This window comes from Pygocentrus nattereri, chromosome 4, assembly GCF_015220715.1.
Source record: "Pygocentrus nattereri isolate fPygNat1 chromosome 4, fPygNat1.pri, whole genome shotgun sequence".
In the NCBI taxonomy this organism is placed as follows: domain Eukaryota; kingdom Metazoa; phylum Chordata; class Actinopteri; order Characiformes; family Serrasalmidae; genus Pygocentrus; species Pygocentrus nattereri.
The window spans coordinates 22,563,123-22,575,935 of NC_051214.1; the positions used below are offsets into that span (position 1 = coordinate 22,563,123).

Consider the following 12,813-nt stretch of genomic DNA (forward strand, 5'->3'; position numbering starts at 1 on the left):
TTGTTTATCATGATAACATTTTTGGCCACATCTCCCAGCTCTATGGGGGTAAACTGAAGAGCACAGAAGACAAAACCCTAAAAGTTCAGTCTCTTTAACCATGCTTTTTGATGCAAGTGGACAACATTGAGAACCTCTCTCCTAACTGAGCCTTTGAACATGGTCCAAACAGCCTAAATGGAAATATAAACATCAAGTCCAGTAACTAAATGTTGTCGGGTATCATCGTGGTGCAACATCTTTGTGTGGATGCGGCAGCAGCAAAGTAATCAGCGTGGTTTAGGCTTTCAGCACCAGCCCTTCACTGTGGTCTCTTGGGGAGCTCATTGCAGAAAGGCTTTTCATTAACAAGACCTCAGTGAGTCTTTCTTCTGCTTTGAAGTCCAAAGAGGGAAAAAAAAAATGTTTTTGGCTTCAAAGAGGCAGCACTATTGCATGAAGGCCAATGTGCGTGAATTCCTCTTCAGCTTAAGTACTAATCTGAAAAACCTTTTCCTTACATTTTAAAGAGCTCAGCTGGTTCACGTTCTCACCGGTTCATATTACAGATGAGAGCAGACGGGCAAAGACAGAAACAGGTAAACTCTAGAGATTTCTCAGAAAATGGACATAACACAATAGCACAAGAACAGTCATGAAAATAAGGGACAAAAGGAGGAGAGCAGGTGAAAGTTGAAGGACAGTAGCTACTCAGATTAGGGCTTCAACTAATGACTATTTTCATACTCGATTAGTCGGGCCATTAGGACATTGAAATTAGTCTGGTAATAATGTTTAACCCTTGTGTGGTGTTCAGGTCTGTGGGACCCATTTTTAATGTTTACCAAAAGAAAAATTATGCAATTTATTATTATTATTTCAACCTCAGATTCTTGGTCTTTGCTCATTTTCTGTGAAGAACATATAAAATAACCCATTTTCAGTGTCTTCACTCTGTTCACCCCCCACACATTTATATTACACGTGGTGTTGGGCTGAACCTGCGTGGAGTAAAAGTGTGGAGGTGCTGTGTCCTTCACTCTGTTCTCCTCCTACATGGCCTGCTGTGTGTGTGTGTGTGTGTGTATATGTGTGCGTGTGTGAGTACTACACAGACAGGCTGCTGACTGGCTATGGCTGCTAAAGGAGAACTCTATGGTGGACACTTTTTTTTTTAAACATCTGGTATATTTATTTATTTGATTTAAACAAACAATATTGTGGTGGGTCCACCAGACCACTGTAACACACATCAACACTACACAAGGGTTAATCATTTAATAAAAGGATTATTGTTTCCTTGTGTGTGTGTGTGCATATATATATATATATACACACATACATACATACATACATACACACACACATATATATATATATATATATATATATATATATATATATATATATATATATATATATATATATATATATATATATATACATACATACACACATATATACATACACATACACACACACTTCTAAAAAAAAAAAATCAAATAACACATCCTAGATCTGAATGAAGTGGGTGCTTTTAGAGGATATAACCATATAAAATCTTGATAAACAAACAAAACATCAATGTCATAACAGAACACAGCTTTTTTATACAGCAAATTAGGCAGCTGCTTAAATAAACAAATTAGTGTTGATTAAAAACATCACACCTTTTCTTAAGCTAAATGCTAGTTACCAGTGCCAAACCGATGCATGCTCTGCTGCCTTTTTGGGAAACATTTGCAGGAGTGAAAAGCGTTTTGAACTTCGCAGCCCAATTTTAAGCATCTCCTGGTAGCTGCTGAGCCACTTTTGTTAAAAGAGTAACCCAACAAAAACACGCTCGTACAAGAAAAAAAAAAAAACAAAACACTGGGGTTGGGTTGACTGGTCTGTACGTTGGTCAGGTCTTCAAAGCAAGCGGTTCTTGGCCACATTAACCGAGAGAAACTAGATCTGCTGGACAAAGACAGAAATCTGGCCTGCATGACGGTAAAGTTATGTCAGCCTACAGATGCTGACATAACTTATGGGCTTATTTGGCTGCCATTCTACAATCATAATGACCGTTTTCATTTCAGCACATCAGATCTGATACATTAAATACACGCAACTTTACTTTAAGAAACAAGCAACACATACAGAACCAATAAAAATGAGCAAAGAAAATACACATTTTTGAATCTAGAAAGGCTGCTACACTCATACTTAATTCAGCAAAATAGTACAAAACTACTTCATTAGTCTAAAGTTTGACTCACCTTCTTTGCATTTCCAGCTCCTCTGGCGAAGGGCCATTCTGCACCTGAGGGTTCTGTCTTGGCAACGTGGGACCTGGACACAGAGGAAAATCTGAATTTAACATTACCTTAAGGACAAAGAGGGCTATAAACCACTGAATTATGCAGAGCGGGAGGTTTCAGAGACAGTGACATGGAGGCAGAGTGAAAGAGGACATCCAGTCCGCGAGAGTGGGAGAGCTTTTATTTATAAAGAGAATCGCCGATGCTTGTTCAATCTCAACATAGGGCTCACTGATATGGAAGCGACAGAAGAATGCAGAGAGTCAGACAGACGAATAATTCATCGCACCATTCTCTGAAATAGACTGGCTTTCAGTGCTGTCGCTGCCCAGAATTCCTAGTTTCTACCCACAGTAAAGTGAGCTGAAAGGACCTAAAGTAGAGGTGGGTGATACGGCTAAAAGACTAAAAAAGGAATGTGATCTGTGAAGACATTTTCACGATATATTAAAAAGTTTTTTGCCATCAAAAAGTTACAGTAAGGTCAAGAATGGAAATTCATTAAGATCATTACTGTAAAGTCCTAATTTGCTTTCATTTAACTAGTTACTATGCAGCGTATGCAGTTGTTTCAGGCTCTACAATTAGACACTCTCTCTCAGTGATAAAGCAGTCGTGCTTTGCTGCAGAAGTACTGGAGTTCCGCACGACAGCCTTAGGCTACGTTCGTTTTGTGCTCTGATGTGGTCCTAGATCAGATACGTATGCAATTTGTGATCCTGTGACCTTAATGTGATGCTCAGATTGAAATTCATGTGCTTTTCTCCACTGTGCTGCGCCATCATTCAGCGTTACCAAGTCAGCAGCATCAAACAGATGTTAAAGCCTGTAAACGGTGGTAAAGCAGCTCCTCACCTTTTTCTCCTTCGTCTGGCTCTAATAATGAAGCTGAGAGCTGATCAGAGTTAATGATCTTCTCAGCGAAGCTCGTTCTGCTCGTTAGTTTGTCCTGATGATGCAGTGATTCAGTCACGTGACGTTACTGAGTAGGAGGAGCTCATGAGGGTCATTTCAGGACACCAGTTTGTTCACATTAATGACAGATTTGAGTCACTCACCTAAACGAGTCTGAACCATCGCATCAGAGGGTTTGGATTTGAACAACGAGGCTTGTAATGTGAACGTAGTGTTAACCAGTCGTGTTGCTATTAAACAAAAAAATAAGTGATGTATTCACTTCACATCTACTGAAAGGCTGTGGTGATTTGGTGTTTGGAGCATGTCGGAAAGCAGGGCCGGACATATGAGGGGTAGCGGGGCTAATAAAAGCTAAACACGATCACAGGCCGGCCTTGTACCCCAACACCGGATCAATGCTGTATTGAACGGGTGAGAGAGGTCTGTGTACGGAGTCTGGAGCTGTGGCTCTTTCCACACTTCATTAGCAGACTACCAGCGACCTCTGCCATTTCCCGTTTGGTCTCCTCACAATGTCGGACAAAGGCCTCTTTGGGGGCAAAAAGAATTCTGTGACCCTTGTACCTGTCAGAAAACACAAATATGGCCCAATAACACCTGCACAACAAGCCAGTGTTTGATCACTTCACTGCTTCTTCTACTGGACCAGAGAGAGTGGACCAGCTTCTGGTTACACTTGTCAAATGAAAGTGGGTTGACTGTGATCATCTCATTAAGACTTTCCCTGCTACAGAAGGACCAACATCACTGCAGCACAGATGTAACAGTGCAGTATGTAACTACACAATGACAGCTGGTTTTGGTTTTCCAAGCACACTGGATTTGAAACTTGAAGCAACGGCTATGAGGTTAAAGTGCACAATATTACCTTTACTGCAATAGTATTTGTTTATACTGGTAAAACTTAATCATAGTTTTTTGCATAAACAGACCCAAATTCAGGGGACTATAATTGATCTGACAAACAAATCAAAAAAAGCAAATTAACATGTACACACAGAAAAATATGTTGACTGACACGTGGTTGACAATCCCCTGCAATCACTGACTGTCTAAATATCGCCAGCCCACAGTCCTCACCAGACTCTGGCCATCTTCCCAGGTGATGCTCCGCCAGGCCTGTAAGGCCATTCTCAGTTCCTGATTACTTTGGAGGCTTTCTTGCTTTCAGGCTTGTCTTCAGTACGTGAAATGCATGCTCAGTGGAGTTCAGCTCTGGTGACTCACTCGGCAATCAAGAACATTCCGCTTTTCAGCCCAGAAAAACTCCAGAGCAGTACGTCTCAGGTCATTGTCCTGATATAAGGTGAAGGCATTTGGTTGGATCCGAGTAATTTAGTGCATCTTGCTTCACAGCATTAATAAAGACAACAGTAGGCTGGGGCGACATTAGGCGAAGTCATTAAATATCTCCATTTTTGCTGTTTTTCATTTTTTGACCTAATTTGAAAATGCCTGTTGGCTTTTACACTGTGTGAAAATTTCATGAAGAACGCACCAAAAGAAATGACCTGAAATGACCAGGAAAAAACAGGTTCACTTACATTAAAAGTAAAGAAGGTTTCTTTCTTCTCCTGTAAAGTTACCATTTTCAAGATACGAGGTTTTGTTCCAACAACAACGATAAGCTCTTTGGTATCTGGGACTGCATTACTGCCGCATACCAGTTTCCATCTTATGATAAACTCTGAAGTAAAGCTGGTGTCATCTTCCCTTTATGACAGTCAAATCTGATCAGCCTGATCTATTTAAGTGTTTGTCTTAATGACTGAACTGGTCCTCTTGTGCATGAATTAATAATGGAGCAACCAGTGTCGTGCATGAACGCGTTCAGTGACCACGTTCATATTTTTTGTGAATGCTGAACTGAACGAACCAGTTTACAAATAAGGAAGGACACTTCCATAAACATGGCATCAGTGCAGAAGTCGGTTTGTTTGATCAAGTGAAACAGTTATGGTTTTTTTATTTAAGAGGTCATAAAAATTTGGCTAAATATTGCACACTGAGAACGACACAGCAGTCAAGAAACAACTAAGCAGGCAAACCATCCAATTAATTACGAATCCATAAAAAAAAATTATTACTGTACAGTGCAATACTAGTGTATATTGTGTGTGTGTGATCATATATATATATATATATATATATATATATATATATATATATATATATATATATATATATATATCATATGATTTGATATAATGGCTAAGATTCCTACACATTTCACCTAAAGCAGATTAAAAACACTTTGCACTTCATCAGCTGTTTTTCAACTCCAATATGCTGGAGCAAAGATCAAATTCAACAACTGTCAAGGACCAAATACTCATGGATGCGCACTGCATGTTGGAGAGCTTGCACAGCTCTGAATGAAATCCTCCCAAAAGACACAGATGCATACATTTATTGGATTAAGTGGGCTTGGACATGTAATCGGTTCTCATACTCTAGGCTACACATGAGAATATTAAGTTAGAACTGAGCCATCTGGAAGAGCTACACACTAATCAACTCAGCTGTCTGATCTGAGCGCACTCAGTTCTGCCGCTCCAATCCCATCAATACTCTTCTCCATGTTTTCATCCACAGAAGACAACTGTCACTCTAATGTTCAGCAGTGGTGGACAGTAACAAAGTAAACGTAACTGGTCAGTGTACTTGAGTAGTTTGTGTATCTGTACTTAAGTAGTTTTTTCCATTCTGGGTGACTTTTTACTTTCACTCCACTACATTTCAAAGTCTAATATCTGACTTTTTCCTCCACTACATTTTGAGAAATCTCTCGTTCCTTTTGGTTTCTCTGTCTATAAAAACGTAACATGTCAAAAGGAAAGAAGCGCAAAGCAAGAGCACCAATCAGGGCACAGCGGTCACTTTGTTTAGAGCTTGTTTTGACCTGTTGGTCATACCGACCCAGTGCAGCACACGGTTCAACATCAGAGTAGCAGCGTAAAATTTTGGGAGAGTCTGTTCAACATAAATGATGAACTAACCTAACTTTGTGTAAATAGAGCACAATATAGAAATATGTCCACATATGCAGTCGTGACTGACGCGGCTTTTTTCTGAATTTATACAAACACCATTTCATTTTATAGTAAATTAGTTTGGGCTGGTTTATGTTTATGAACAGAGACCTACAGATCAACATAGTAAAGGAGCTCATTTGTGATCCTGAGTTTAAAGCCAGTTTTTATTAAACTTAAACTTGGAACTAAGTTGTAAATAAATCTGAAACTGAAACTTTGCTTGTGTGTAAAAAGTGATTTCAGAGCCACTCGGTTCTCCCTGATGGAAACTGTTTACCTTCAGTGTTTTGTGCTTATGATCATTTTAATAGACGTCAGCGTCACTAATTAATGACGTTCTATTAAAAGACTGGTTTACCAAGAGAGACGCTGGAGGATTTTCACCTGAAATGAGTTCATGAAGCGAGTCTTGTTATAAAAATGATAACAGGACATCAGAGCCATAATTACTCTTTTAGTACTTTTACTTTATACTTAAGTACATTTGAAGGTAAATACTTTAGTACTTTTACTCAAGTGGAGGTCTAAAGGGAGGAACTTCTACTTTTACTGGAGTAATATTTTACCTTGGGTGTCTCTACTTTAACTCAAGTACATGGTTTGTGCACTTCGTCCTCCTCTGATGTTCAGTGAGTTTAAAACACACTCGCAAGCCTTAATGTCCAAATCGTTTTTTGCCACGCAAGCAAACTGCTCTGCATTTTTCATCCTTCCACAGTGGAGAAACAAACAGTACTCCCACAGCACAAGGTAACCGCTAATTACCAAGCCCATTCGCAAATGGCAGACAACTAATGATTCAGCTGATTCAGTTATTCAGGGCAGTCACTCTCACTGAGTGCTACAGATAAGTAGTAACATCTTGGTATTTTAACCGTTTTAAAAGGCCACGAGGTCAGAATGCCTTTCGACACTGCAATGCTATATAAGTGACTTGCTCAACGCAGACAAATGAGACAAGAGCACTCAGAAAATGGCCCAGATCCAAAAAGCACTCACTCAGTCTCAACTCTGGGCAGTGCTCTTCCATCACCTCAGTGTGGTAGCCTTCCACTATTAGATCATACACGTATCAAATCACTTCTTTTGTGCTTTACGTGCATCGTTATCCTTCGGCTTTGAAAACCAATATTTAAAAAAAAAAAAAAAGAAAAAAAAAAGACACTACAACTCGTATGAGCATAAACACGCATGATACCGAGCCACTGATTAACCTACAGTTCCCTTAAGACCAAAGATCGCGACATATTTCATTTGCAAAAGCTCATATTTTTTGACCAGAATAAGTGGAAATGCATCAGGAAATAACAAGACGACGACGCACTCAAGGCTCTTTAACGTGTATAATTAATGTATAATTCATACATGAGAGCATGGAGACGCCCAGCCTCTTCTGACAGCAGATGTAGCGTAGCAGTCCATCCTGGCAGTCTTTAGGAGTTGCACTGGCAAGTGTGCTGGCAGCACTAGCATTAGCCCCCAAACCACCTTCAATGGCATCAAGCGACCTTAGAGAGAGCAGCATGGTGTCCAAACTATCCCGTCCTGGTAACGCAGGGCTGGTAGGCAGGCTTTGTGCTGTGACGCTGGATGTTTACTGAGCAGGATGCGGGCTGTTCGTTGCACTTTCCGGCCCTGATCAATTATTCATGGCTGGACTGGCGAAGGGCAAAATACTGCCGCCCTTCAAATCAGATCAGCCGTGCTGCCTTTGGCCACTGGTAGGACGTCCTTTTTTTTTTTTTTTTTTTTTACAGAAGTTAACCCATTCTCGGCCAGAGCGAGCGAGCGAGCGAGAGAGAGAGACACTTAGGAAAAGGAGGAAAAAAAAACATGACTATAATATGATATACATGTTATGCAGTACCCTGTAAAGCAGTCATATGGTCCTTGGCTTCATCAGTTTGCCTGAATTCATGACTTCTTTTTGTTTTCTCCATTTATCAATGTTCTTTCACAATGATGCCCGCAATGCATTATGCAAACACATCCACCAACCACTGGAAATCCCTGTCAACCAATCCTGACCACTAGGATTGATCTATAGGCTACTAAATACAAGAAAGACAAGCAAGCTAGAATTAGAGAAACTTTTACATCAGCTATTGATCAAAATGCTAAAGAAAACAATGATTTCATCTTCATTCAGCAAAAAAATGGATGATAGAAACAAGTTCACGTACAGTTTCCACCAAACAACCACTAAAAGAGCCATATTAAAACATTCAGCAAATCTGTTACCCGGCTGTGTTTTTATTTCATTTTTTCTTGACATTTTGCTGTGACCTGAATGGACCATTGTTTATTTAAAATATGCCAAAACTACAGCAGTAAAATAGCGACATGCTCAAAAAAATTATATATAAAAATAAATAGTTTCACAGTTTTTTTTAAAAACAGGCTTGTTAGCACAATCAGTTATTAAAGTAATAAAAGCTACCAAGAGCAGATCCATGCAGCCCAGACTAATCTCAGTCTGAGGATTAGAACAAAACAAATTAGGTGAAAATGGGTTGAGGAATGAGGAAGCTGTGACTGATTTAATCCTGAGACTCATTGTCTCTCAATAAGTGAATTTATTCACAAGCGGATCTTGACCTCTCCAACATGGCGGATGCGCAGACGTATCACCTCTGATAGAACAACAAACAACATTGGGTTTAGACAAAAAAAGCCAAAAGCCAGGCAGAGCTACCTTGCTGACTTTTAGCTTGTTCTCCTCATTCCTTTTGCCAATGTAATACATTCTCTCCACTGTAATGATGACTTTAAGACAGGTGCTATAGTTAAAACCTCAAACTCCTTGAGGCCACCGGTGGTTCCAAAACGCACTTCGTCATGTTCTTCATAACTTTCATATTTCATAAGCTACATTCAGAAGCTGGGTGTCGTATGGGGCTGTAACTCTTCTCTCCAGTCAAATAGATGGTGATGTCATTTTAAACCCTTATAATAAAAGAAGCTGAACTCAGTTTGTTTTTCTTCTGAAAGTCGACCCGTTTTTCCCCAAATCTGGGCTATAAACTATAAACAGACAGCGTGTCTTCAGTGATCTGCTCTGTAAACATTACTTTTAAAAAGAAATAACACAAAGAGGGTCTGAGATTTTTGGCTTTCAGCAGTAAATTTTAAGCATAGAGCGATATATGTAGATTATAAAACATATTCTGTTAATTTGAGACGAACTTGTACAAATAAATAAATAAATAAAATAAGAATGTACATTACTTTTCATGCAGCTACTGAATACTTTGCCTTATGATTTGGTCACGTATATTCAGATAGACAAACCAAAATATACCCTGGTGAACAAGAGGATAAAAGGCTGTAATAAAATAATTGGCTTCCTTGCATTAATGTAAACTATTCACCAGCTGCCAGCTGACAAAGCATTTTAAAACATTCTACCCCAATAAAAAGCTGTAGTTTTTTAAAAAAGGGTTTCATTCGTCTGTAAGTGTAGAAATCCCACTGCTGCAGGATGCGAGTAAGCATGTTTACAACAGATGTACAGGTGGTTTTGTTTTATATTGCCAGATTGTGTCAGCATGAATGATCGATTTTTTTAGCAAATGGTGTCCTAATCAATGAAGCGCAATAGTTTCGGTGGGTTACATCACTACAGATCCAGGAAGGGAAATATCGAATGAATCGTTTTCGGCCAAATGAGACTTTCCCCAATGGGGCCATCAAACTCCTCCAGCCAAAAACAGCCCAGGTTCAACCAGCGCAGTACTGGGGAAAGGGCAGAAAAGGGCAGCCTAAAACTTCCCAGACGGGCCTGAAATCAAGCAACTTAACCACAGCCTGGATTTGTGTCTGCAAGGGAAAAGATGAAGTTAAGGATGAAAGTTGATTGTTCACTTTTTCACCCGTCAGGAGGACCTCACTCACGAGTGGTGATGGGAATAAATGGACAGGGTGTTATTTTGTGCACATTTTGTTCAAAAGTGGCCAATTACAAGTCCAGGAAAGGCAATAACAGTGACTTGGGCAGACAAGACTTGTCCTCATATTCATCTGAAAGAGCTCTTATTCTGGACCTCCGAAAAGCTGTCGTAAAGAAGCTTCTGTCAAACTTAAAAGATCAGTTATTTAACGTTTTCAGACTGTAGTATGCTAAATGACATGAGATTTTGTACAAATGGAGTCAAATCTAAAAATATAATCCTTAAAAAGGTGAGATCTTTAAGAATACTGCGCCATAATGACTAAGTTCTGTCACTGAGGCAGAAATAAAGAAATTTTACAGGGCCCCAATCATGGAAAACCACGTCTTGCTTTTTTGCAATAAGCTTGTAAACACTCAAAACATACCATTTATTCTGCTGACCTTACACTAAACTGCAAAAATCAACCAAGTTTGAATGTCATTTTTGTGAGGTCCCAAAAAACTCATTTGCATATATCAGTCTATGAGCCTGGGCCCATTCACACTGAAGTTATAAGGCGAGTTTCCGCTTCATCTGCTTTTTGAATGAGGAACAATAAAGGCTGGGCCAATCAGAGAAGACGTCACTTACATATCGCTGCTGTCGGAACGAAGCCCTGTATCTCCATGTTTGTTGTTTTTTTTTTTTTACATAATTTGAAAATGGCTGTTGTCCGTTACATGGCGTGTACATTTCATAATGAATTGACCAAAACAAACAGCCCGAAATGTCTTTGGGGCGGGGGTGGGGGTGGGGGTGGAGTCTGGTCCCAGGTTTACGTTAAAAGTGAAGTAGGTTTTTTCCTTCGGCTGTAAAGTTACCATTTTGGAGATACAAGGCTTTTTTTTTTACCACAACAGCGATATGTTGATTATTTGTGTACTTCTAAACTTAGCATAAAAAGTGGAATAAGGATGCCATGACATGCCATGGTGTTTAGCAAACCTTATCTACTAGATGATGCACCCAGAATTCAGTATAACTCAGCTAAATATTTTTGATCAAACAAAATTATTTAAAAAATCCTTTTACAAAGGTTAATACAAATTGTTATATCTCTTATCTGTTTCCTATATATATATATATATATATATATATATATATATATATATATATATATATATATATATATATATATATATATATATATATATATATATATGTATGTGTGTGTGTGTGTGTGTGTGTGTGTGTGTGTGTGTGTGTGTACATACATATATACACACACACATATGTATATACATACATACACACACACACACACACACTTAGAAATAAAGGTTCCGTTTAGGTACATTTCTTTTACATTGTTTGTACCTTGATGAACATGTTCCCTCAAAGGTTCTACAGTAGTTTTTAAAGTTTTAAAGTTTTAAAAAACCTTAAATCAGTTTTTCCAGGTGAAAAGTTTTTGTATTTGTACCTTTTCATAACTGAATGTTTTAAAACAGAACAGTAGAATAAAAGCCTGGAGGCGAGGCGGGGTGTGTGGAGTCAGTACAGCTTAGAACACAATTTCAGTGGATTATGGTTCAGTTATGTTCCCTGACTAAAGGGACTGAGATGAACCCTTGAGGGTCCCAATCCAGTGACGAGAGGGGCACTGACTCAGAGACAGTTTAGTACCTTTTCTTCTGAGTCTGTACAACCAGTTAAAAGTCATAAGTTGACATCAGAGTAAAGGAAATAAGCCATGCCTCGTATGACGTGATGGTGAACTGTTGAGCATCAATGCTAATGGAGTCTCTGATCTAAAACTTGTCTCCGAGAGTCGCGCGGTGGGCAGCGACAGACTGATTTATGACAACCACGGAGAGAGTGTTAATTCTCCCAAGTGTTACACAACAAATCAGGGAGACAGTAACACCTTCTGGCTCACCATCTCATTACCACACCCTTAGGCTGTCACACGGCAAGTACTGCATGCAAATGAGTCCCGAATCGCTTGTACGAATCTCACATTTTAGCGTTCAAAACTCGTAGGTGTGCCTTCTGATTAATTCCACTGTGAATTCGGCGACTGGGATATTAATGGAGAGTGAAATTTCAAGGCGATTACACGGACTGGCTGAGGTCTGATCTCACTGACCGGGTTTCATAGTCTATACTGATTAACTGATTTCTTCATTCATGCTCAGATACACTATATGTCCACAAGTTTGTAGACACCTGCTTAGCCAACGTTTCTTATGAAATCAGGGGTATCAACAGGGTTTTTGGCCTACTTTGCTGCAGTAACAGGCTCTACACTTCTAGGAAGGCTTTACGCTGGATGTTTGGTGAACACCGATGAGAGAATGACTGCAGCCACAGCAGTATTACGTTAGATGACTAGGTCTGGATCACGAACGCTGTTGCAACTCATCCCAAAGGTTTTGTAAGGAGCTCCATCACTCAAGAAAACACAGTTCCACTGCTGCAGGGCTCCACACTGGGAGGCCTTCTAGTTAATGCTTGGCATTGAACATGTTGACCTATACAAGCAATGCTTACTCATTTTAGCATTTAAGCCACGGGTGCACCTTAAAGGAGCTGAATTCACTAGAAGTGCAAACAAAATCTGTTATGAGGACAAATATAAATAGTGAAGTTGATGCCTATGTATGTAATTATTTCCAAAATGAAATAAAATACATATAAAGCCCC

General features: G+C 39.4%; 1 protein-coding gene across 1 annotated transcript in view; it reads right to left on the reverse strand.

Moving 5' to 3' along the window:
• enah (ENAH actin regulator) overlaps positions 1-12,813 on the reverse strand; it is a 113,318-nt gene that overhangs the window by 44,784 nt on the left and 55,721 nt on the right. Inside the window, 1 exon segment of the mRNA XM_017719896.2 lies at positions 2,241-2,313. Within this exon segment, the coding sequence (XP_017575385.2) occupies positions 2,241-2,313 (73 nt within the window).